Raw genomic sequence first — 26,673 nt, 5'->3', positions numbered from 1 at the left:
TCCACAGAATCGGATGATATGAACCAAGTCTCAAGACAGGAGGCCTCTCTAACTTCTTAGGAAAATTTGCGTCTTCAGGTTGAGGGCTGAAACATTTGATAAATATATAGGCTTTCCAAGATGCTATTTTCTCCTTCAGAAACTTTCTATATTGTCGATTTGCCATTGACTCTTATTGTCTCCTCTTTGTTAGGTTCCCACCAGATCAAAGAGTTCAGCCTCTCACATTTTCTTTATCTCCTTCTCATTTTAGAGCAGTATTTTCAAGTTCACTTTCTGTTTTCTCTCCCTTATTCTTTGGCAGCAGGATAACAGTGCTCCGCATTATCTGGTAAGGGATTTATTGTTGGTTTTGGGTGCAAGAGAAACCTACTTCACTCCTCTAACTATACATGGAACCTCGCACATCAATACCTCTTTTGACCACATCTAGTTACCATCACTCATCTGCCATCACAGAGCTGGTTCACCGTGGAGTATTATTGTTTCTTTTTCTGCTCTCCTCTTATGCTTCTTTTTGATCAGGTTATCCTCCTCCAAGTCCTTTTACCTCCATTTTTCTTGTGAAGGAGGGAAGCCAGATTTTTTTCATTTCACCCTATCAGTTTTCACCTATTCCTCCCCGGAGTTTATCTCAGAGTGTACAACTGATTCTCTCATCCTTAATGATTGATTGCAGAACTTGAATGTTTAATCTGGCCTAAGGAGCAAAGACTCCTGTGAAAACATAAGAAGCTGCCACTATGTGGGCCCTGTTAGCTCTGATTGGACATCTCTAACTGCATCACAAACTGTGTTGCTGCACTTCTTGAAATATTTATGTATAGTGGGCTTCTGAGAAGTAAACCTCTTCCTCTTTGTATCATTCTTCTAAATGGAAGGCAATCTTATTTCTGTACCGGCACCGCAATTTTTTTATGCATTTGTTTAGAATCTAAGTTTTTTTTTAGAAAAGCATGTGTTGAAGTTAGCGGGCAGAGTCTTCAAGAAGAGGCTAGAGACATGTATGTAGGAGGCAAGTGCTTTATTCATGTTCGGCCCTTAGCTTAAAGCAACAGCAGGTTGATCAGTTTTAGGGATTTATTCTTCCTCCAAATTCCTCTATCTCCTAGCTTCCACTGAACACCACATACCACTTTATAAATAAATAAATAAATATTGCAACATTCACTTTCAGGACTCCAGATACCAGAAACACAGACACTTGTGGAAACAAGTGGACTTGGCGTTAGGTATGTAATAGATATAAACAAGAAAAGGAGTGATGAGGTTCAATAGGTAGTGGAATTACCCTCCTCTGTGAATTATAATTTAAAAAAAAAGTCCACCCTTAACTACAGAAATGCTGTTATCCTTCTTTCTTCAGTATTGGAGAAAGCTGGTCAGTTTTCCTAAATCTGTATAGGCAAAACGCACTGTTTTGCTAAAACTACTCTCACACACCAAAAGGTCTCTTGGTAGCATGCTTAATCATCGGGTTCTTCCCGCCCCGCTGTAGGACACGGCGTGCCACGACCGACGACAATGTGGGAGCACTTATTAATGAAATGATACTATGTGTGATGTGAGAGTGGACAGGTCTGAGTGAATATAGCGGGATTAAAAAATACCTGGCTGTGTGGAAACTAAATTTTAATACTCCTTATAGCTAGTATTATTAAAAATGGGGAGTAGAGGTTTGTATGCTATGATGGGCTATTACTTCCCTAGTCTATATGTTTCGAAGCCGTCCCCCTGGCTTCTCTTCAGGACCAAAAAGTGATCCCTGTACCACTCGGTTAGAAAAGAACCTTTTGGTTTGCTTGCTCAATTTTGCAGATTTTAGTGCATATAGAAAAACATGCACTGATACAATACACAATTGGTATGGTCATACGAGTTTTAGTTCTGAAAGGATAGAAAAACATGATTAATTACAGTAATATTACAATTATAAGACCACATCACCAAACTCGTGGGAGGTCAACTCAGTGATATATTTTTCTCATGTGAACGACAACTTTTGATTCAAATGGGTGCTGTGCTGCTCTTGATTGTCACTTACAATACATTACAAGAATACCACATAAAACAAAAAATACACACTCTTAATGGTTGGTATCCATAGCATTTGAAACTGTGTCTTTAGCTCTTTTTTGTCTCTGTGTGGGAAAGAATCCTCTTGTGATGTCTGGGGAAATGCTCAATAAAATAAAATACATAAATAAACCAGGTAGCAGAATTTACATACTCTGTTACCAAACTATAGCCCCATGAGCTTTTGCATGGGAGGGGAGGAGCGCTTGTTGTCGCACACTGTGGGTGACAAAATGCACATGACACAGTTTCAAATGCTATGGATACCAACCATTAAGAGTGTGTGTTTTATATTTTATATGGTATGTCTTATAATGTATTGTACGTGACAATCAAGGACAGCACCGCATCCACTTGAATCGTAATTTGTCATGCACATGAGAAAAATATATCACTGAGTAGACCTAGTTTGGTGATGTTGTCTTATAATTGTAATATTACTGTAATTAATCATTTTTTCCTATCCTTTCAGAACAATAACTCGTATGATCATACCAATTGGGTATTGTATCAGTGGACCTTTTTCTATATGCACTAAAATCTGCAAAATTGAGCAGGCAAACCATAAGGTTGTTTTCTAACATACAGTGGTACAGGGATCACTTTTTGTTCCTGAAGAGAGGCCAGGGGGACGACTTCAAAACATGTAGACTAGGGAGGTAGTAGCCCATCATAGCAAACAAACCTCTTCTCCCCATTAATATTAATAATACCAGCTATAAGGAGTATTAAAATTTAGTTTCCACACAGTCAGGTATTTTATAATCCCAATATATTCACTCAGACCCTTCCACTCTCACATCACACATAATATCACTTCACTAATAAATGCTCCCACTTCGTCGTCGGTCGTAGCACGCCCCGTCCCGGGGCCGGAAGAACCCGATGATGAAGCATGCCACCAAGGGACCTTTTGATGGGTGATGGTTATTTTAACAAAACAGTGTGTTTTCCTATATAGACTTAGGAAACCTGACCAGCTTTCTCAAATGCTGAAGAAAGAAGGATAGTAACATTTCTGTTGTAAAGGATGGACTTTGTTTTGCTTGTCATTATGTCAAGAATACAAAATATTGTTTTGTGTAGGAACGTTTTATTGGCATTTTTTGTTTCAGGGTATGTCTGCATTATTTGCCATCATTCTGTATCAAGTTTTCACATATTCCTGAGCAGATTTATTTGCAAAGTGTGGGAATACCATTTAAAACGATGCATATGACCAAGAGCAATACACATATCTTTGCAGTTCTTGGCATTCTCCCTTAACTTTCACCATTCAGAGTTAGGAACCACAGGTCATCTTACACTGACCAAGAGTGACAACCACTTTGCCTACTGGATGAGAGTACACTATTGTTATGATGTGATTCTGTACATTATTGAATATGAGAGGAACTTTATAAATAGTGGTAGAAATGCAACTTGTTTTGTGTTAACTTCTGCTAATGGGCACTTTCATTCTGAATTACACAAGTAAAATCTGACTTCCATACAGTGCTTGGAATCCACTCTTGAGTGACTATAGGCTATATTGTAAAAGGCTCCCTTTATAGTGGTACTTCTAACAGCTGTACATTAATGTATGTGTAAATTGCCTGTTACATAACACATCTTTTTATTCATGTAGGGCTAGGGATTCTTTTTGACACTTGATATAGCAATATTATTGTACGACTCTCTTTGCTGTTAAGTACAAACATAAAAAGTGTGTGAAGCCCACATCTTGTCTTGACACTGTGGCTTCCTATGTAATTCTTCTTACACCCATGCCTGACACCCCATCTCTGCTGGTCGATCGGCTACAGGAATTGGGTGTCTCAGACCAGACCAAAAAACTACTCTCTTCTTTTCTTAAGGACATATCCTAGAGGGTAGCAGTGAACCAATTTCTATTGGACCCTTTTTCTCTGCCATGTGGGGTGCTTTAGGGCTCGTCTTTAAGCCAGGTGCTTTTTAATCTGTACACCCCCCCTGATAAGATTATACTTACTTTTGTGCTACAAGTGGTTTATTATGCCTATGACACCCAGCACATTATTTTCAATTACGAAGATACAGAAGCTACTGCACCGAATTTTATCCGCTGTATTGACAGTAGTAGCTGGGTGGATGGGAAAGAACTACCTGAAGCTCAATGGGGAAAAGACTGCGGTGCTGCTCTTTGAAACACAAACCTCCACCTGGAACAATAACTGGTGTCCTGAGACTCGAGCAGCAGCGGTTATCCAGTAGTGTGGTATCTTTCATAGATTCACATGCCTGAATCATTCCCCGTCGCTGAGGCGGGAGTCCCTCCGTATATAAAAAAGCATTGCCAAAAGTAAATTATAGTAGTAGGCCCTATGAGAAAGGCCTGAGGCCTAGATTGTAGTAGCCTATCTACCTCATTTTGCTAAAATGCGCAAAGTCTTTGTTCCAACTAATCAGCTCACAGCACCCTCTAGAACCCTCTCTGCAGAGCCAGTTCTCCTCAGATTTTCACCGCATGTCGTGTGGAAGGGATTCTCCCTGAGTCTTTACTCAGTTTCTTCTCTACTTCAGGATGTCTGACAAAAAGGGCTTTATTTAAACCTTGAAGAACATGTCAAAAGAAAAGGGTCCATGTTGATGACCAACATAAGGACTGCATTTATTGCCTTTATCCAAAACATGATGCAAAAAATTGTAAGATCTGCTGCACCTTCCCTTCCAAGACCTTAAGGGATAGGGAGGCCAGAGTCCTCTTATGGCTCAAATCCTCTTCACTTGATGATGAAGACAGAGCTTCAACCTCAAGTAAGAGAGCTAGATTGCAGGAGGATTATCCAAGTGAGGGGAGAAAACATGTAAAAACCTCCCACTCCACTTCGGGCTCTTCACAGAGATCTCCATCTTCTCTTCCTGAAGCCCCAGCTCCCAAGCAATCTTCAAAGAAAACTGTGAGTAAGACCTCTTCTGTCTCCTCACCTGTGACTACCATCTCATCTTCTGCTCCTTCGTTGACGGCTATGATCTCTACCACAGCCATCACCTCTCCTGTCCTGTCTACTAAGATCTCCATTGTGACTAAAAGAACCATCGTCGACGATCCGTCGACGACAGTCTCGTCATCGAAGAAGCACTCGTCGACGAAGACACCGTCGAAGCCCCCGTCGATGAAGTCATCTACTGTACCGTCGACGAAGAAGCAAGGTCCGTCAACGACGAGCCCATCGACGGTGGTCCCGTCCACATAGAGTCTGTCGACGGTGGTCCCGTCGACGTCGAGTCCGATACTTTTCCGACCAAGTCAACAATCCTAGACATCAATAACTTAATGGACCCCCCCCCTCACTTTGACCTTCAAGGATGGTGATTATCTCATGGTATCAACCCCCTGCGTCTCTATCCCCTCACTTGATACATAAGTATTATGTATTTTCTTATATCTTTATGCATCCTCATGTCCTGCGATGTTATGCAATCTTTTTTTTTCCTTTGTGTATGTAAAGCGCTCTGATACCCACGGGTCTAGCTAGCGCTATATAAAACGTTATAAATAAAATAAAGGGTGGAGGAGCCTCGCCTTGCCTGCTGCGGGCATGGCAGTTGAAGAAAATAAAAATTAAATAATATGGCAAAAGTGCACTTGAGGGCAGGGCCATTCTGACTTAGACAGGTCACAGTTGCCTAAAGTGCGCATTTCGGATTGGCCGGCTGTCTTGCCCCGGACAGCCCGACATGCGCAATCAGACCGTAGCAAGTGTGAGTTGTATAAGAGCCAGGCGGACTGCAGACACAAGCTCCTAGTCTGAAGAGGAGCGCTGCCCGAGTTTGCTCTGACCCATCATGGCGCTGCAAAAAATGCATAAGAGTAGCGCCATGATTGGTTCGGTTTGTTAGCTTTTCCTTTCTTCAAATCAAATGACAATGGCCTCTGGAGCAGCCGGAAATAAAGGCAGAGAGAAACTGTATATATTTATAGGGGGAGTTGTGATGTACACCGCAGCAGAGGTCAATAGTGTCTTCTTGGAAGACACCAACCGGATAGTGGTCCCGGAAACCCGAGATAAGTATTTTTGTTATTATCACGGCACAGTCTACATGGCAGGTATGTGGGATATTCACAAGGCTGGACACTGTTTCTCCTACCGGGTGACCGGGTGGGGAAGCACTAAGGGTGCAACCCTCAGCCTCCCTGACAAAACTGTTTACGGTCCCCGAGTGCCCAATGTCTCCATGACACAAACTTTCATCCCATTACAGGTAGGGCACAAATACTGGGGGTGACTAGTAGTAGGTAGTATATTTAATTCACAATTACATTCTAGTATGTAATGTAAAACATTCGTAATATTTCCCAGTTTAAACTGAACCGGCCTATTTTACAAAAACGCCCATTTAGCTCATCCACACGGAAGAGTAAAAGGAACGTTTGTATTTAATTTTACTTTTTGTTAATCAAGTAAGCTTTACACTCGTCGGTGTACAATTAAGCTCAGAAATGCCCAAACGAGACACTGTCAAGAAACCAGCGCAAGGAACTTAATACTACATCATTAAACAGCGTTTAGAGAATAAACATGATGTGCCGTGTGTAGTTTAAACTGTCAAACTTGCTATTAATGCATTTAGTTTTCTGCCATTGTTCTTTATCCAACGGTGAAGCACTACACGTTTGCAGTCCATGTTTTCTCGGGTACGGAGAACTGAGTGCCCTCTCTAAAATAAATAGTGGGTGTGAGGGCACTTCGTAAAGCTTCGTCCACCTCCGACTTGTATCCTGACTGCAGTTCAATTTGTCAATGTTTAGTCCAGTGGAACTGACCTAGAATTCAATTCCCAGGATGCGCTGTAGTGTTGAAGACATAGGACCGGGTGTCTTGGTGAAATAAAGTCCTCGCCATGAACGGGAACTGCTGCAAGCTCTGAGGGCAGAAGCGGGTGATGTTGGCCTAGTGAGTGACAGTCGGGGAGAAGAGCGCCCAAACTGTTCCTGGGGTGTCAAAAGGAAGAAAGCGCATCTAGAAACCAGAATTACAGCTTTTTGGCCAAGCACCTCCGCTTAGTCATGTGACTTGCCATCGGGTCCTCTTAACACTAGATGGAGGTAGGACATCAACAGGATCAAAACCTTCTGCATGGGCGCCACTGTACCGTGGCTTAATGAGCACTGTTATACTAGGCACTAATTGGCACTGGTGTACTGGCACTGTTGGGCTCAGAGCACTGCTCTTCTTGGCACTGCTGTACTGAAGCTAGCTGGGCTGGGGGCACTGTACTGCCACTGCAGGGCAAGGGGCACTCTATACTAGGCACTGCTGGTTTGGGACACTGCTGCACTGACCTCTATTGAGCTGGGCCACCACTGCAGTGGTAACTGCTTGGCTGGCGGCGCTGTACTGACTTCTGCTGGGCTAAGGGCACTTCTTTACAAGGGTCACTGCTGGTGTATTAGCTCAGCAGTACAGTGCATTGTTGGGCTAGAGGCACAGCACTTGGATGTGAAGCTTTTGAGGGATCTGATGGATACCGCATAGCTTTCCTCTGCTGTACACCGCACAGGACACTCTAGCATCACTGCTGTTTGCAAGGGTCAGGTGCGGCTCTGAGACCCGCAGCCACAGGATTAACAGAGGTAATGTGGGCAGTTCCTTTCCAAAACGTAAAGCCGGCATGCGATTCCGAACCTTCGGCTTGATCTGGTTTGGGTGCTTTATTCACCCGAAGCAAGGACCCACAGTAGTAGGGAAGATTTGGTAAGGGTACTCAAGAGGCAAGTTGATGCAGACACACCCAGCAGAGTGGATCGAGGGTACCAGGCGGCCCCCGCCCATACTCTTGCAAATAAAGTTATTCTGATTCTCTCAGCAAATGGCGTTCCTATCCTGGAAATGGAAAAAAGACCACACAAATCTTCAAATTGGAAGTAGTTCCTACTCACATAGAACTGAACCTTTATGACCATGTATTTAAAATAGGTCAACACGCGTGATGAATTATCAAAATGTACCTACTGAGCATTTATTTAGTTAGAGTTTTAAAAGCATACTACAAGTCTCATTCCAGCTGCTACAGAGAGCTAGGTTAATTGCACAACGGTGGAGTTACACAGTGCAATTGGTGAAGGAGGTGCCTTGGTGTCTTGTGTCTTATTCGTCAGTCACAGCCCCAGAGGTGAAGGTGTTTAGTTGAACTCCTGGTGTATTAGCTCAGTTTTCGGAAGTGTTCTCGGAAGACTGTAGTTTCCGTCGCATGACACTTGGCTTAAGTGAATTCCGCAGTCTGGGCCTTGGATTTACAAAGCGATACAGTTTGCACATGTTGATCGCAGTTTTGTATTTGGCACATAGTGAGTTTCCAATCTCCACAGAAACCAGGATGTTAGTCGTGAGCCCTTCGTCTCACCACTTTTAGATGTCCCTACCTGCCGCTGGTTAGGTACTCCACCTGTGCCTACAGAGGAGGCAAAGAACTAATGCTGGACTGTAAGCTCCCTTGAGCAAAATCTTTCCTTTCATCCCAGTTTCGGCATTGGAAACATGTGGCCCTGGCATTAGTTATGTCAAAAGTTGACTATCATAATGTCCTTTATTTGGACACCAACACTAGCACCCAAGCTAAACTGTATGTAGGGCAGAATGCATTGGCCATTCCCAACTTGGACATTCCAAAACTGCATTCGTGGCTAAGGGACTGCATGACCATCACTGGCTCCCAATAAGCAAACGCATTATGTTTAACGGTCTGTATAGTGCATAAGGCCTTTTAACAGACCTGCCCCATGGGAATTAAGGCAGTGTTTCACATGTATACTCCTGGGAGAAATCTTTGTTCAGCCCACCTTCATTTGGTGACAGTGGCCAGATTTCAGAAAAAGAAATGGGGAGGTAGAGCATTCTCAGTCGCAGCAGCAAAACTGTGGCACTCGCTGCCGAGTCATCTGACCAGTGTCAAATTACACTCAAAAAGCCTCAAAGACCTGTCGTTTCAAACTATAGGGTATCCCCGTGCTACTGTTTGGTTTTTTCCACTATGGCTGAATCAGTCCACTGAGACTATAGTGCCTTGACAACTTCGGGCATTTCCTGTGCTTTATAAATCCCCATCAACTCATGCCATACCTGTATACAGAATACTGGCCTTCACATATTAAAGATTGGTACATTATTGGTCACATGTTCTTGGAACCTAGTAAATAAATGTTGGTCCCGCTGTAGCTGTTGTTTGGGGCAAGCATTTGCTTCATTCTGTCACTCACATTTTTGCTCCATTATTTTAAGCGTACTGAACATGAGCTGATGTAACTGAAGATACTAATATTTATTTATCTATTTATTTATGTCATTTCTTTACAACAGGACAGTGCTAAGGAAACCTATGTCAACCTTGTTTCCAGTTTGGTGCCCTCTGAATCCTCGAAGAAGGAAGAAGCATCCACTACAAGCAGTCAACAAAAATATGAGACACTGCTGGTGAACACTGAAGATAATATTACCAAGATAATATTAAACCGTCCAGAGAAGAAAAATGCAATCACGACGACGGTAAAAAAAAAAAATAATTAAATCTCGCATGGCAATTTAGTAGAATTCCCGCTTTATTGACTGTTTAATTAGTGGACAGTTGCAATAACCCAGTTCAGTTGTGGTAAATTAGGAAGCAGATCTCTGACCGTGTAGAGCGATATCTGATCTGTGATGAAAAGTGCAAGCTTCTCACATTTGTAGATTTTAAATGTCAACCATCAGACTTCATCAACTATAATTTTATTTGGTTTATCGTTGAGTGTGTAGTTCGACTAAATATTGTATATACTTCTACATGTTGGCCTTTCACCTCCAGTTATTGGAGGTGAGAGGGCAACAAAATAGTTAGAATATTTTAAGTTCCGTATTTGTACCCCATTTCTTTTGAATCACAGTCCCATATAGTTTATTTTTTTAGGTCGAGCCTAGCGGCAGCGCGCATGCGCAGCTCACTCAGCGAGGCATGCTGTAGTCGAGTATGCTTGTGGAAGCCTCGCTTACTCACCTCCAATATTTTCATAGGCTGGTGTCATTGTCCTTGGTAAACGCTGGCTTCCGATTCATCATGAGGCTTCTAAGTCCCGCCTTGGTACCACCCTGTCTCAATTTTTTGCCGCCCATAAGGACTGGACCTTTTACTTCGCTCCTAACACAGCATGCTTTATTTAGTGGGTGAGCACTATTAAGTTTATTGACAATGGCGGCTGCTTTTTTTGTTGTTGTATGTTCATGCTGAACGCAACGCCCGCTTCAGGGACACCTTGCTCCGTTTAGTTATTTATTTATTTATTTTTACTTTAATTTGGAGCGCAACACCCCCTTTAGGGACTCTGCGCTCTGTTTAGTTATTTATTTAATTATTTATTTTTGCTTTAATTCGGAGTGCGGTGCCCACTGGTGGGACACCACACTCTTTCTTTTTTACTATGCCCGAGGTTAAAAACTTGCAACTCTGACACCTATAGCATTGTAAATGCTTAGTCTGCTGAGTCTCTGAGCCTACTTTATGACTATTACTCCCTTCCACGGGGGGACGATCACTGCTCTCTCTGTGCACACGCACTGCTTACTGTCCTACACAAAGGTGCAGTGTGCAGTGAGTCAGTTGGAGTAGGATCACAATAACACAGTCTCTGACCCTCTCGTTTCTGTTCATCTCCAAACACTGCTGAATTTCTTCTGAATGCCTTCTGAAGGCCTGGACTGTGATTTCCGCTCCTCTCAAATGTAATGCGCCTGGAGGCGCGGCCGGATCGTTCTTGGCACACCGCACAGAACGCCCCCGGTGTAGTTCATGTGCTGACACTTAGCCTGCGTTCTGTTACTCTAAAGTTAACACGTCGGCTGTGCCGCCCTGGGGATCCTGCCAGCTCAGGCACAGACACAGACATGCCCGAGCCCACAGATCCCTCCTCGGGTGCTGCCCACCAGCTGAGCCCACACAGGCCAGCTTCAGGGCGCCGGGCGAAGGAAGAGATGAAAGGCTTGTTGTAATGCCCCAGTACCTCCTCCCCTGGGCAACTGCCTGCTGTGGGGGTCCGCCCTTGGACAGCACAGCTATCCCGTCCGCATGATTGTACAGGCTTCCTACAGACATCAGGGCTGTCACTACCGGTCACACAGGCTCTCAACTGGGAAACCTCTTCGGGTTGTACAAGCTCTCAAAGATAGCACTGCTGTCCCTCCAGACCAACCAGCTCTGATCACATATAGCTGCCCCATAACTGCAGATCTTACAGTCTCTCTCAATGAACAGCAGTTGTATCCCTCCAGATCCTAAACAGCACCTCATCTCTCTAGGTCTCATGGGCTCTCGCAGTTAATAGCATTGGTGTGTCCCCAGAGCTCACAGGGTCTCATCACAGCCAGCAGCCTCATCACAGCCAGCAACCTTACCCCATCCGGGTTACCGGCTCTCAACATTAGTCGATCCATCTTTTCTGCTCTTACAGGCTATAACTAAATACAACCGTGCTATCCCTCCCGATCTTACAGCCTCTTGAAATAACAGTAAAATACCTCAAGTCCTTACAGGACCTCACCACAGACAACAGAGCTACAGTTTCTGCCCTTACAGGCTCGCTAGCTGTAGAGAACAAATGCTAGTCTGCCAGATCATACAGCATTCAAGGCACACTGACTCTTACAGGCTTTTACCATCACTAACCGTGCTATCATTTCTGCTCTTACAGGCTATCTCACCGTAGGCAACCGTGCTAGCTCTCCAGATCTTATGACAGTAAAATACGTCCAGCTCTTAGAGGCTCTGTGTAGTTAGCAGGGCAATGCTTTCTGCTTTTACAGGCTCTCACCATAAATAACAGAGGTATTCCTCCGGAAATCAGACTCTTGACCTACCTAGCAGAGCTATCCTTTCTCTGCTTAAACTTTTACCACAGATAACATAGTTATCGCTTCGGATGTTACACACACTCACCACAGCTAGCAGAGTTATCCTTTCTCTTTTTAGACTTTCACCACAGGTAACACAGATATCCATCGAGATTTTACAGGCTCTCAGCCTAGCTAACGGAGCTACCCATTCTGCTGTTACAAGCACCCACCGTGGTTAACAGAGCTATCCCTACTGGTGTTACAGGCTCTCGCCATAGACTCCAGTAAAATCCATTTAGGGTTTACTGGAAATTTAATAAACAGAAGTGGTATCTCTCCAGATACCGGTCCCGCTTCCTCAGTCCCCTCGAAGTACCTTCAGCTAGAGAGGTCAGTGCCAGGGCTGGGGTCTGGCTCATGGCAGCTTGGCTTATTTGTGTATCACAATGAGCCGCTCCCAGTCTTAGTGTTGCTAGTGTAAGTGAAGTGTTATTTTGTGAGTGCAGGCATCTCACAAAAAGTGAAGGACTGGTCTCACACACCACCGGGTGTCATGCTTCATCATTGACCAGTCCTCGCCCTCTAAAAACTTGGTTTGATAGAGGGCGGGCATGCACCTGACGACCGGGATGCACATCTAAACTAAGTGGGGGCCCAAAGAAAATATATAGTGAGTTAAAAGGCCATTATGGGTGTCTGCTTAGTTTTAATAGTGCTGACAGCCATATGGTAGTTAAAATAAGGTGATCGGTGTCATGGGGATATTAGTGTCCCCCCACCGCTGTATGTGAGGTCAACATGTTTCTGCCTATAAGCCCAGCTGGGTCCGCGGCATTCATCAGGACCTTAATATAAAGGGCTCCGCTCTTACCCAACTTTGGTGAGAGGGTTCCACTTGATGGGGTGAGCTATACTCACATTCCACTGTTTGCAATGATAAGGTCTTAGTAAATCTGAAAGACAAAAACAATTCAAACCTAATCGCACTATTACTTATACTAGCATACAAAGAAACAATTATAGCCATAATCACCAAATTTCTAGCGTGAGTGGCTATTGGTGCAATCTGTGAAGTGAGAAAACAATCTGTGCACCAAAATTGGAGAACCTTTTCCCATTGCGCTTAACCTATGATGAGGTAAATTACGCCCCATAGGAGGAAGGGCAGATGGACCCTTAAGGTCTTGGAACTAAAACAGGGGGAGGCGTGGAGAAAAACAGAATATTAAAACATGAATGGCCCATATGGACCTGCCACAACAATCCATGAGGTATCTCTCTGTTGTTAGATAGTTGTGTAGCCTGCATGAGTGAATCTACAGGTAAGTGATTAGATGTGTGTATACATCTAGGAATCTCTGAGTGGGTTTTTAGATACTTGTATTGCTGTGTCAATGGATTCAAATATGATACTCCTTATTTTACAAAGAGTGATGAAAGATTTTACAAGTGTATGGAAAGATGTTTGTGATTGTCACGTGGATGATGTCATCAGTGATGTCATCAATGATGTTATTTGAGATGTAATCAGTGATGTCACGGACCATGTCATGAATGATGTAATATGTGACATCATCAGCAGTGGATTGCGGGTGCGCGAAATATAGTTAGTACAACTTACTATATAGGAGCAATTTCAATGGTTTTGTATGAGTGAAATGTCCAGCTAACTATAACACCCCTAAAACTTATAGTTTTTTGAGTGAATTTCAAAGGTTTTTTAAATGCTAATTCTTAACTATATAAGGCCTGAAACCTATGGTCTTTTCAGTGAATTTCAAAGGTTTTTTTAAATGCTAATTCCTAACTATATAAGCCCTGAAACCTATGGTTTTTTCAGTGTATAATATATATGTATATATATATATATATGCGTGTGACGCTCCCCAGAAGCACCGAACAAACAGCACTCCCAGGCAGAGAAACGGACACCACTCCCGTAATTTCTGCAGCAAATTCTTTTTTATTTTTTCATTTTAAATGCAGTGTCAAAGGTGCCGCGATCCGACGCGTTTCGGCGATCCTGTCGCCTTGCTCACCAGATAAAAGCGTTTCTTAGTGCAAAGAATTTAAAATATCCCATTACCAATCACCGCACTTTTCGAAATAGGTCACATGGTCATTGCACATAGTAATGGATATAGATGACAGACTCACTGAAAATTACTCTGCTTTCAGTGAATCCATATAACGATTTTTAGATAGTAACTGTTTAAATACACACAATATATCCATATATCCAGTATTTGATTTTTGCTGGATAATAAAAATTGCAACGTACTTTGAATTGATGTGAAGTAAATTCAAAAGTAAATGTTAAAACCATAAATATTATGCTAAATATTAAAAACATAACATTCCCTTGCAATCAATACTGTGTGTGACATAACTGCTTAAATGCAACAATGTTTATAATGTGACAGAACTATCTCATATATATGATTTAAACTTTCCATCTATTTGACGAAATTTACAATTTTAGTTGCTACATTCGAAAGAAAGTGCTTAAGTGCAAAAAAGTGCGAATAGTGAATAAAGTGCAATTGTAGTCCAAATACAGAAATGTTCCCAGCCGGGAACATCCAAATAAATACTCGTCCGAGAGAGAATCAGCATTACATTTTTACAACCATTTACCCTATCAGTTTCATCAAAAAAGCTAGTTATGAAATGTAAACATAAAGTCCATAGCTCAAAGATAGTGATACATATCTTCACACATGTTCAATCCATGCGGGTTCTTAGTGTCAAGTTCTAGAATATAACGAGTTTCCAACTGCCGCAACAATTTGTCTCTATTGCCGCCTCTTTTGTTAATGGGGACACTGTCAATGACAAAATAAGAGAGTACATTCAAATTATTGCCATGTTCTGATTTGACGTGTCTGGCGACAGGATAAGTTTGATCTGAATTAACAGTGGCTCGCAAATGTTGTAGAATGCGTGCTTGCACTGGAAGTTTTGTGCTTCCAACATAGCGAAGACCACATACACAGTTTAAAACATATACTGCATATTCTGTTTTACGGTTGAAATTGCCCTTAATTTCACACAACTCTTCAGAAAATGCAGTTTTATACGTTTTAGTGTTTGATCCAAACTTACAGGCCCTACAACTGCTGCATTTATAGAAACCCTTTTTAGTAGAGAACCAATTATCTTTGTTGAGCAATTCTGGACTGTTTTTAACCAAATCTGATCTCATGGAGTATGATTTTCGATAGGTGATATTAGGCTTTACCGGTAAAACTCCCCATAAAACACTGTCTGTTAAGACAATGGGCCACTGTGTGTTCACGATTTTCCTTATGGCATGTGATTGCTTGCTATACGTGGTAATGAATCTACACTCGGAGTTTTGTTTTATACTAACATCCGAGGTAGGTTCAATTTCAATATTGTTCGCAGCTGGTTGTAATAGGTAACGTCTATCTAATTGATTGACTTTTCTTAAGTCTGCTTTAATTTTACCTATTCCATAACCACGTGATGTAAATCTAGCTATAGCAATGTCTTGAGAAGTTTTCCAAGCTTCCTCAGTACTGCATGTCCTTCTGATTCTGAGGAGTTCTCCATATGGGAGACTTTCTATCGTATGGCGTGGATGAAAACTGGATGCAATAAATAAATAAATAAAGTATTGCCTGCAGTTGGCTTTTGATACAGACTAGTTGCAATCACGTTGTCCTGGATTGCAACCTCTATATCTAGAAAGTTGGCAGTGGTACTATGGATGTGACTGGTAAAGACTAGATTGAGATCATTGTTGTTAATACTATTGACAAAATCATTTGCTTGATCTTCATCGCCCTTCCACACAATAAATACATCATCGATGTACCTCCACATATGAGCAATATGAGTGTCAAATATCGCTTTGTGATGTGTCCTGAGGACATGCTCCTCCCACCAGCCTACATGTAAACATGCATAGCTGGGGGAGAAGCATGCCCCCATAGCCACCCCTCTTTTCTGTCTATAGATCTTTCCATCAAACAAAAACACATTATTCAATAAGCATGTATGGATCATTTCTACAATCATTTTGTTGTGCTGATACAATCCTATATCCCTCTGCTCAAGATATAGTATCTGATTGCTCTCAACCCATCTTCATGCCTAATACATGTGTATAGTGCTGTTATGTCCAGCGTCATAAATAGCATGCCATTAGTCCATTTCACAGTATTCAACTTGTTCAGAAAGTCTCAGGAGTCTTTAAGATATGTCGGTAAAGCTGTAACAAAGTCCTGCAGATAATAGTCCACATATTTTGAAGTATTTTCAAAGCAACCGTTGATAGCCCAAATGATGGGTCTACCTTGTAATGGAGTGAGTCCTTTATGGACTTTAGGGATATATATATATATATATATATATATATATATATATATATATGTGTGTGTGTATATATATATATGTGTATATATTCTTTCTCCCTCTCTCTCTCTCTCTCTCTCTCTCTCTCTCTCTCTCTCTCTCTCTCTCTCTCTCTCTCTCTCTCTCTCTCTCTCTCTCTCTCCCTCTCTCTCCCTCTCTCTCCCTCTCTCTCCCTCTCTCTCCCTCTCTCTCTCTCCCTCTCTCTCTTGTTCTATTTTGTGCGTGTACATTTGTGTTGGGTTTGGTTTGTGTTAGTTTGTGTACTTTTGGTTCATTGTGTATGTGTGCATGTATAATTCACCTAATAGGTGTGGATCAATTAGCATGCCACGATTGTTGACGTTGAGTATTTGGAAGCGCATACTTGAGATGTGTTTACTCCCTTTGTGTGTTGCTCTTTATTGAATTGTACGTTGCTTACCAATGGGCGGGACTGGCAGCGAACAGGTTTTCCGCCAGTCAGGGATCAGTGGTCATGAGGGAGCTGCTATTTCAGAAAAACAGAAATGGACAGTTGGCTGAGCTTTAGACATTTGCTTTTGGGAACTTTCTGTGGCACTGGCATACAAACTGTACGGTCGCCTCATACCACAAAATAAGTCATTCACATAGAGAAATACAAACCAGAGAGATATGAGCTGGAAATACAGACACACAGTACCTTGAACCAATGGGGTATCCAGTAACCGGTATGCCAAGCACCTACTGACAGGAACCAGTATGGCCACATAGCCATTACCACATAACCGCATTTGGTAAGTCACCTGGGGAGAAAGAAGCTGGAATGGGAGAAGATGGGGGTTCCCATGAAAGAGTTCTAGTGTCGGGTGCTGTTATAGTGTGGGGTGCATCTGTTATGGGTGAAAGGCCCCAAGGTAAGCGCTTGCAGCAGGACCGGAGCCTGTGAGATTTTTTATTTTTTATAAATGTCCAAAATTAATGCTTTGTTGGGTGCGTGCACATGTGTTAGACCGGGCACTGTTGGCGTGGGTCTCCCTTCCATCTTTTGCTGTTGCCTCATGTGTTTTTGATGGTTATAGATGCTTGGGGCACTGTGCCACTGTTATTCAGTGCCACAGTGCAAGTGCTTCCTATGGTAAATTGATGTATGGATTAGTGACTCCATGATTGGCTGGTTTGGTTTACTTGTCAGACCCTAGTACAGTGCACTGAGTGTACCCAGGGCTTGTAAATCAAATGCTGCTGGTGGGCTTGCAGCACTGGTTGTGCCACCCACAAAAGCAGCTTGTAAAAGTATGTCATGTGTGCCATTGCAGAGCCTGGTACTGCCATATTGACCGGGCAAGTGCACCCACTTGCCAGTCCCTAAACCTTCCCTGCTCTGCATATTAGTCACCCCTTTGGTAGGCCCAAGGGCAGGGTGCATTGTAGATAAAAGGTAGGACATGCCCTGATGTGTGTGACATGTCCTGATATTGAATTACAGCCATTTTCGTTTTTCACTATTGCAAGGCTACCTGTTCCCCATAGGCCAGAATGGGCAGTTTGATTATAATCTCTTATAATCCTAACTGACGCAGCGAACTAGGTAGAAAATCGAGTTTAGTTTGCCTGAACTCAGAATGATGAAATAGATATTTTAGTGTAGTTGGTTTTAACTAATCCCACTTAAATAAATAAATAAAGTAAAAAAAAAAAAAAAAAAAAAAGAAAGTAGGCATTTTCTTGCCCAACTGTCCAAGCCTGCCTCTGCTAGGTTGTGTATTCCTTGTCTGGAGCTTGAGTGACAGGGGCTGGGGGATTCCAGGAGACGAGACGGGGCTGAATAGAGCTATCTGCATGTAGATGGGTGGGAGGTGTTGCACCTTGGACCTGAATAGGGTTGTGCCTGCCTTCCACAATGCTGGCTCCACCTCCTTTGGTGCGTCTGATGTCCCTGGCCCACACTGTCAAAGGAAATAAGGAGTCTTGTCAACAAAGTGCTCCAGGACTGCCCAGAACTGGGTTGGGCTGGGTACAGGACCCTCTGCCTTCAGAGGACAGAAGGATTTGCTAGTATAAATATCGGGACCCAGACCCCAGAACTTTAGATAACTTTTGGAAACAAGAAGAATCTTTGCTGAGGAGAGGAAACAGAGAAAAAGTGAAGGAGGAGCCTATCCCTAAGCTGAGTGCTGTTTGGGGGATCGGCCTGCTGTGGTTGCCTGACTGCCAAAGAAAGGAGAAAGGAACTTTGTGCTACTTTCATCAACTTGTAAAGGATTTCCAAGGGCTTGGAAATTGAGCTTGCCTCCTCCTGAAGTCCAGGGATAATAGACTTCACCAACCAGCTCCCCTGAGTTCTTTTGAAGTGCCCGGTGTTGTTCTGGGCCTCGACTGCATGTCGCAAGGAGCTTGAAGCGCGACTCGCGAGGAAGAAGTGTGTCGCAGCCGCTGTCATCGCATCACTGAAGAAGGGTGTCGCCAATATCGCATCGCATTGCAGAAGCGCCTCCCATCGCCGGACAAGAGTCGTCGTCTCAGCAGACGCCGTCGCATCCCCGGAGAAGAGTGTCGCAGGGCCTGTCGCGGCTAAGAAGAATCGTTGAGTCGCCGCACGGTCGTTGAGCGTGCAAGTAGCGTTGTCGCATCAAGAATAAAACGCCATTTTGTTTCATTGCACCGGATCTTCATCGCAACACGGCGTTGCTGGTCGCATCGCCACGAAAGCGCAGTAAAATACAGACGGATCACCGTCCCCTGCGCAGCAGTAGAGAACCGACGCATCACGCTTCTTGCGTGTAAGGAACCGACACATCACCTTCCCTGCAACACTTTTGTTGTATAGCGTTACGCATCCAAAGGTACATTGAACTTCAAGTGTTGCATTTACCATCTAAAGAGAATTAAGCTATTTCTACCCCTCTAAAGTACAGTATTATGATTTTTTGTCGTTTGTGGTCTTATGTTAAGTCTATATAAAAATACTTATTTTCATTACACAAGTTGTGTGGTGTGCATCTGTAGTGTTGTCACTGGGTTACTGTATGTGTTCACAAATGCTTTACATACTGCCTCTGAGATAAGCCTGTCTGCTCGTGCAAAGCTACCAAGGGGGAGAGCAGGGGTTATTTTAGGAGTGTAACCCCTACCCTGACAAGAGGCAAGGGTCCCTATTTGGTCAAAGGGACCTACCTCTGCCAACTAGAGACCCCCAAATCTAACAACATGGCATTGGTTAGTGTTTTACCAGGCCAACTCGAAAGGGACTGTCAGGTCCACTAAAATCAGTTACTTCCTGCAAGGAGGTGGAGTGTGGCACAAAGGCGATCAGACGTAGGCAGCCTGAGCCCATTACCCTAGCACCAATGCTGGTGTCATACACTGTTTGTGAGACAAAGTAGCCAGGTAGCGAGGGTGATGAAGAAAAGAAGTGACTCATACTTTTCATAGGCTAAGACGTCAGAGGGAGTGTTATGTAATTCAATGAGAATGGAATGGTCGCATGCCATCAGTCAAGTTGTCTTTTATTGTCGGGGAAGGGTTGTGAGCAAACGCACACAACTCCTGGTGAGAAAGCAATGCCACTTCAGTGCTACACCCCCACACTCGAGCAGTCAACCCACTTCTTTTGTGTTCAAAATCGTTTGTTACATTTTATAATAAACAGTGACAATACAAAAAAGAGTACTGTACAAAGTACCCATATAAGAAACATATCTATGAAGAACAATAATTGAATATAAAACGGGTACAATGTAATATAGAATTAACAATCATAAAAATAAAAAGGAAGGGATAAGAACAAGCATACATATTGTAAAAAGCAATTTAAGTAGAGCTACTATAAGTTGAAACATGTGCAAAGTATAAGCGAATAAATAGATGAGGATATAGCTAAAAAGATAAATAATGATTAATCGGTTTCCAAAATGAATGATAAGAGTTACAGTTGTGAGTAATACCAGTCAAAGACAAATTGGCACCTCTTCTAGTGGAAATAATCCATGACCACCAAGCATGAACATATAATAATGAGACGTCCTTCCAACACGTTGTAATAGACTTTAGAGCAGCTGACAACAGAAAAATAAAAAGTTTAAATTCTGGGTCAGACAGTTCCTTGGAAAGAGCAACCGATTTGCTTATCAATAAATTAAATGAAAGTTCATCAGAGATATCCAGTATTTTTTGTATAACGTCCCAAACTTCATTCCAAAATTTAAAAACAGATGCACATTCAAAAGCATATGCTTTAACGAACCAGTATGTGAATTACAATGCCAATAATTTGAACTTGGAAGAAGCTTAGCCTGAAATAATTTTAAGGGGAACCATAAGCAATTAAACAGAATATAAGAATTTGTTTTGATAGAGTGATACAGGTAACCACCCTGAGATATTATTCAACCATATTTTTTTCCATTTATCATGAGAGAAAGAAGTTGAGAGTTCATTATTCCAAAACTTTGATATCGTATCAATATTGTTACCTTGAAATGCATTCAGCTTCTTATACATTAATGAAACGGCATGAGAATAAAAGGATACAGTTTGAACATAAATTGTTAAATCTGATTTTATATTTGAAGGAATAATATTAGGAAATGAATCTAATATAGAATTGCATACAAGTTCAGATTTGAGGGAATCAGAAGATGGTAAGTGAAATTGTGCCTGTAATACATCAAACGATATAAAAGTATTACTATTGTAAGTGTCTTTGAAGTAAAAAATACCAGCCTTAATCCATGAATGCCAAAATGTAAGGGGTTCGAGAAAGTTTTAGGCGTGGATTGTACCACAATGACATGCCTACAGTACCACAATATAGTATTTGAAATAGTTGATTGAAAAAGTGAGTCAAAATCATGTATTATTAATTTTGTGGATTTTAAAATAATAGACTTATGAAATAATAATAAATTGTTAGGCATGGTTAACAAGGCAGACAATGGAAAATGAGTTGCACATCTTTTTTCTGTAAGAAGCCATGTAGAAGGATTAATCAGTTGGGAATGATTAAACCAAAGTGAGCTTTGTTTTAAGATAAATGCTTTATGATAGTTAAAAAAAATCTGGTAAACCAAATCATCCATTTAGTTTATCATAGCCAATACGAGGTGCTTTATTATTCCAAAGAAACTTAGAAAGGTTTGATTAACAATTTTTTTAAACTTCTTAGGAAATTGACAAGGAATCATAGCTAGGAATTAATAAAAATGACTATAGCACCAATTTTTATTTGAGTCCATTTTCCCCCACCTTGAAAGGTGAAGCGAAGACCATTTGGATATTTTATCCTTAATGTAATTTAAAATAGGTTAACCATTTAATGTTATTATTTTTTTCATAGATGAAGAGAACAAAATGCCAAGGTATTTGATCTTATCTCTTTGCCAAATTATTTCCTTTATGGGTAACATATCTGGGGTACAGTGAGGATTTAAAGGAAAAAAATAAGTATTATTGGTGTTTAATGTATAACCAGATATTAAGGAATATGAGGAGATAATATCTAATAAAGGAGGAAGTGAGAATTCAGGATTACTAATAAATAAAAGTACATCATCTGCATATACTAATGTTTTAATAATTACCTCATTAATATTCATACCAGCGATATCATTACATTTTCTAATAGAAACAAGCAGAGGTTCCTTAACAAAAATGGGGACAGTGGACAACCTTGTCTAGTACCTCTAAAAAGAAAACATTTATTGGAAATTTGACCATTAATAAATACACGAGCACTAGGGCCAGAATAAAGGGCAGATATCATACGGATAAACGAAACAAAAAATTAAATGCTGCTAAAGTATGAAACAGAAATTGGCAATGAACTTTGCCAAAAGCTTTTTCAGCATCCAATGCAAGTACTCCAAATGATCAGGATAAAGTAGACCCTGGTTCAATAGCATGTAATAAAGTTCTTGTGTTATTGATAGACTTATCTATTTTTCATGAACCCAAATTGATCAGGATGAATAAGGGAATCCAAAATAGAGGTTAGTCTGGTTGCAAGTATTTTGGCATATAGTTTACAATCCTGATTTATTAAGGAAATGGGCGATTATTTGATACCAGTGTTGGGTCTTTCTTAGGTTTAGGTATAACTACAATCAGCGCTTCAGTAAAGGAACCTGAAGTTGGTCCTGTAGAACTAAAAAAGGTAAAAAGTTTAAACACATCAGGAATAAGTTGTAACTTAAATTCCTTATAAAATTCTGCTGGAATGCAATCAGGGCCTGGGGATTTATTTTGTTTGAGACCCAATGGCTAATAGAATTTCTTCTTAAGTAATAGGTAAATCTAATTTATCTTTGGTTAACTGAGGAATTTTAGGTAAACCACATTTATATAAAAAAGAATCAATCCAAGAAGGATCATCAAAATTAGGTTTATTATGTAGGGTAGCATAATAATTTAGAAATTCATTAACAATATCTTTTTGTGATAATGCAAATTTCCCATTGGGATCATGAATTTAATTTGTGTTTTATCTTTTTCAATACTTAAATAGTTGGCCAAAAGCCGACCAGATCTGCTAGCAAACAAAAATTTGGCTTTAGAGTTAGAGAGCTGTGATACCCGCTCTTTTGCTTAAAATTGAATTCAACTCATATAGAAGTTTGTGTAGTTTCATTCTATATTGGGGCTCATTAGAAGTGATAAAAAGTCTCTCGAATGTTTCAATTTGTTTGTCTAATTCTTTAATTTCTGCACTGAAAGTTTCGTTTTCATGTACCATAGGAGAAATGGAGGTTTCTCTAATATAGGGATTGAAAGCATCCAAATGAGTCACCATAGAGGTTGAGCCTTCTGGGTTGAGTTGGAAATATTCTTGAAGTGCAGCTAAAATGTTTGGTTTATGTTGATCATTCAGGACAATGCTAGTAATCATGTGCTATCTGGATTGAGCTTTAAAATCTGAGTTACGTTGTAGTATCAAGGCATGATAAGAAATATCAATATTACAGATATTAGGAGTAACAGCTGAATTAGTTGTCGAGAAACTAATACATAATCTAGTCTTGAATAAGAGTTGTGAGGGTTAGAGGGAAAAAAGTGAACAATTTTTGAGTAGGATAATGTAGTCACCAGATATCCACCAATTTAGTTGTTTTAAAAAAACTTTAAAGAAAAAATGCTCTAGGTGCTCCAAATTTAGTGTGAGAAGATGCATCTAATAAAGGGTTAAGTATAAGGTTGAAATCACCTCCAACTATCAGTGAGATGTTACCCAACTTGAGAACTACAGCGGTTTAAATGGACCAGAAATTAGGATCATCAAGTGTTGGGCCATACACATTAGGTATAAACATAACTGTATCCTGAATTTTAACTTTTGCTAGAACATATCTACCTTCTCAATCTGAAGAGTTGCTTTAAATTTGACAATGTAACCTTTTTGAGAAAAGAATAGCAACACCATTTTTGTACCCATAACAGGAGGAGATCTAATAGAATCAACCCACTTTTTTTTTCATAAAATCCAAAACCTTCTTTTCAATATGTATTTCTTGTATGAAGCAAATTTCCGCTTTACAACTACCTAAATAATCTAAAATTTGTGTTTGTTTTACAGGATATCTTAAACCTTTGACATTCAAGGAAACAATTTTAATATCATGAACGTTAGCCATAGTAAAGTAGGAAAAATACAACTAAGAAGAAAAAAAAGTTTGAAGTACAAGAAGAAAAATAGTAGCTCTAGAAAAGGACAGTAGGGAAAAAAGGGAAACTGAAGAGTCAAACAAACATTAAAAAAACGACAACAGTTAAACATTAATAAATAAATGTAAATGCACACTCGCTTTGCAAGCATGTCTGAACCATTGGAGCCCAGTGAGGAAGTAAACTATTAGATTAGCAAGAAGAAATAATGTAGTAATATTCAAGTAGCAGGCTTATGTGTATCCATAGAATGCTGTGAGTGTTGATCCAGAAATATTCGCAGGTCTTAAGGGCGTTGGAAGGATTTTGAAAAACTATCTTTCCAGATTCGCATTTTCGACGGATCAAAAAGACCATATTTAAATCCAAGACTTCTTAACCGTGGACAATTATCAGTGAATTCCTTGAAAATCTTAACAGTATCTTTAGCAAAGTTTCGGTGAATAAAAATGTTACCATTTACCATTAAGGAAGGAATTTCTCGTGCTGCTTTCCTTATCAAGACTAAATGATAGTGACGTAAAACCTTGAAAATCATTTGTCTCGGCTTATTGTGTTGCAGATTACGATGAGAAGGAATCCTATGAGCTTTATCAATTTCAAATTTGTCAGGAAATTTTATGTGCAAAAGAGAAGGTATCAGATTCTCCAAATATCTACAATCATTACCTTCTACATCCTCTGGTAAATTAAAAATATGCAGGGTATACTGTCTGTTACGATTTTCCAAATCCAGAAGAAGAGCAGACATAGGAGATATTTTAGCCACAAGTGGTGAAAAAGCATCAATTTTAACTTGAATTTTAATTGCATTGTCGTATTTCATTGACGTACTAGCCATATCTGTTAGCAAGTTTTTAATCTGACGCAATAGCATCTGATAGAGACGTCTAGCCACAGATTCCTTAACTTAGAATATCTCCAGGCATCAGACTGGATCCGAAAAACTTTCCACAGCAGCACCTCTGTACGCCGGGGGCCCTGATGTCTTCCATGGACGTGACGTCCGCAAAGCCATATATGCCCCTCCCGGCGCTCTGAGGTCAGTTTTCTCTTTTTACGCGTCCCAACGTGGATTCTGGAAAACCAGCGGTTCCTTGACCTGTTTTTCGGGTCTTCTCGACGCCTTCGGCGTCCCGGAACAGTGTGCAATGCCTTGGGGCTTTAAGGCGTGTGAGACCTGTGCACGTCAGATGTCGGTAACAGACCCACACGCCATCTGTATGTGGTGCCTCAGGGTGCTCCACGACTCCAAAGAGTGCGACGATTGTCAGCGGATGAACCTGAAGTCCTTACCGGAGCGTCGTATGAAACTGCTGGCCGCACGACTGTCCAGTCCTGCACCTTCCAGCTGCCACTCTCCCTCTCGGGATCAAGCCCACTCCTGAGGTCGTTCTCGCAGACGTCGTTCGGAGCCCGGTAAACTCAAGCGTACCCATACCCATGACGTTGGGTGCCTTCTCTTCTCGCTCCCTGCCGGGAAGAGGCGTCCAGCGGTCATCTCCTCCGTATCTCTCCTTTCCCGGTGCAGGAGCGACATGAGCCCAAATTGAGGCATATTCTAAAGCACTCCACTCTTACTTTGGGTCACCCCCTCTCCCTGGTTCGCCTCCGGGTCCCATAGAGGTGGAAGGCACTCCTGTTGGGTCCTCGCCGGCGGATTGGTCCTCAGCATCAGCTGTGTACCTCGACTCCGGTTCAGGAGCTGATACAACGCCGACGGGACATGGCCCAGTGGGTCCTCCCAGTTGCCCGTCTAGCCCACCCTGTCAGTCTCCGCATAGCCCTGAGCGGCTTCCTGCGCCGACGTCTGGAGCGGCGCCGGACTTGACTCCCTGTTCCCCACATGTTGCAGTGGGGTCGACGTCGGACTGCGCCCAGCCAGAGTCTCCTTTGGAGATCGTCGATGTCCAGATGACTCCGGCTTGTCGTCGGCTGAGGCCGGTGCTGACGTCCACGTCTCCTCTATTTCAGGAGGTTGATATCCCACAGACTCCTCGGACGTCCATGCGACTCCCACGCGGCGTCAGTTGACTCTGGTGCCGGCGCCTATGCCTCCTCTTATGACACAGGTGAACGCTCCTCTGGACTCTCCGGATCTGAGGCCGTTTCTGCCCATGGTACAGGTACCTTGTGTGGCGTGGACGCCGGATCAGCCTCCGGGTCCTCCACTTTTGCTGTCTAGTGGACGGGTTAGTCTTCAGCCATCTCCTACTGATGGTTTATCGTCACCTCCCGGATGGCAACTGAGGCTAGTGCTGCCTATGCACGGGCTATTCACAGGGTGGCAGCTATTCTTCGTTTTCAGCCCGTTGTAGTTTCTCTGCCTTCTGATCCCTTTGTTGGATCTTCTCCATATGGAGCCAGTTGAATTGGAGCATTTGCTGCCCCTTGGGGCATCTTTGTTTGACATCATGCTGGGCACATGGGCGAGGCCTTCCTCGGGTGACCCTGTTGATCGGGTCACCCGAGCTCGTCGACACTGTCCTGCCCAAAATGATCCGCTCTGTCTGTCCCTTCACCCTAGGGTTCAGGGCCTAGTTTTTCAGGCGGCCTTTGACTTGAAGTCTTCCTCCTCCCTGCCTCTGTTGCCTCCCACCAGGGAATCTAGGTGGTTCGACGCATATGGTGGCCAACTTTTCGCCTCTGCCAGTGCTGGCATCCGCGCATTGAATACGGCTTGTGTGTTCGCACACGCATCTTCTACCCTATGGGACTTGGCCAAGGACCTTCTTCCTTCACTTCCAGAAGGCCTGCAGGTGGACTTGATCCGCCTTCT

At 42.1% G+C, this 26,673-nt stretch overlaps 1 protein-coding gene across 2 annotated transcripts in view; it reads left to right on the top strand.

Moving 5' to 3' along the window:
• LOC144829176 (enoyl-CoA delta isomerase 2-like) overlaps window positions 1-26,673 on the top strand; it is a 530,023-nt gene that overhangs the window by 166,926 nt on the left and 336,424 nt on the right. For both annotated transcript variants that reach the window (XM_078688045.1, XM_078688046.1), the window contains exon 4: window positions 9,396-9,581. In XM_078688045.1, the coding sequence (XP_078544171.1) occupies window positions 9,396-9,581 (186 nt within the window). The remainder of the gene's footprint in view (window positions 1-9,395; window positions 9,582-26,673) is intronic.

This window comes from Lissotriton helveticus, chromosome 4_1 (assembly GCF_964261635.1).
Source record: "Lissotriton helveticus chromosome 4_1, aLisHel1.1, whole genome shotgun sequence".
Classification (NCBI taxonomy): Eukaryota; Metazoa; Chordata; class Amphibia; order Caudata; family Salamandridae; genus Lissotriton; species Lissotriton helveticus.
Note: the sequence above shows the minus strand (reverse complement) of the source record. Positions and strands in the feature narration are given on the sequence as shown.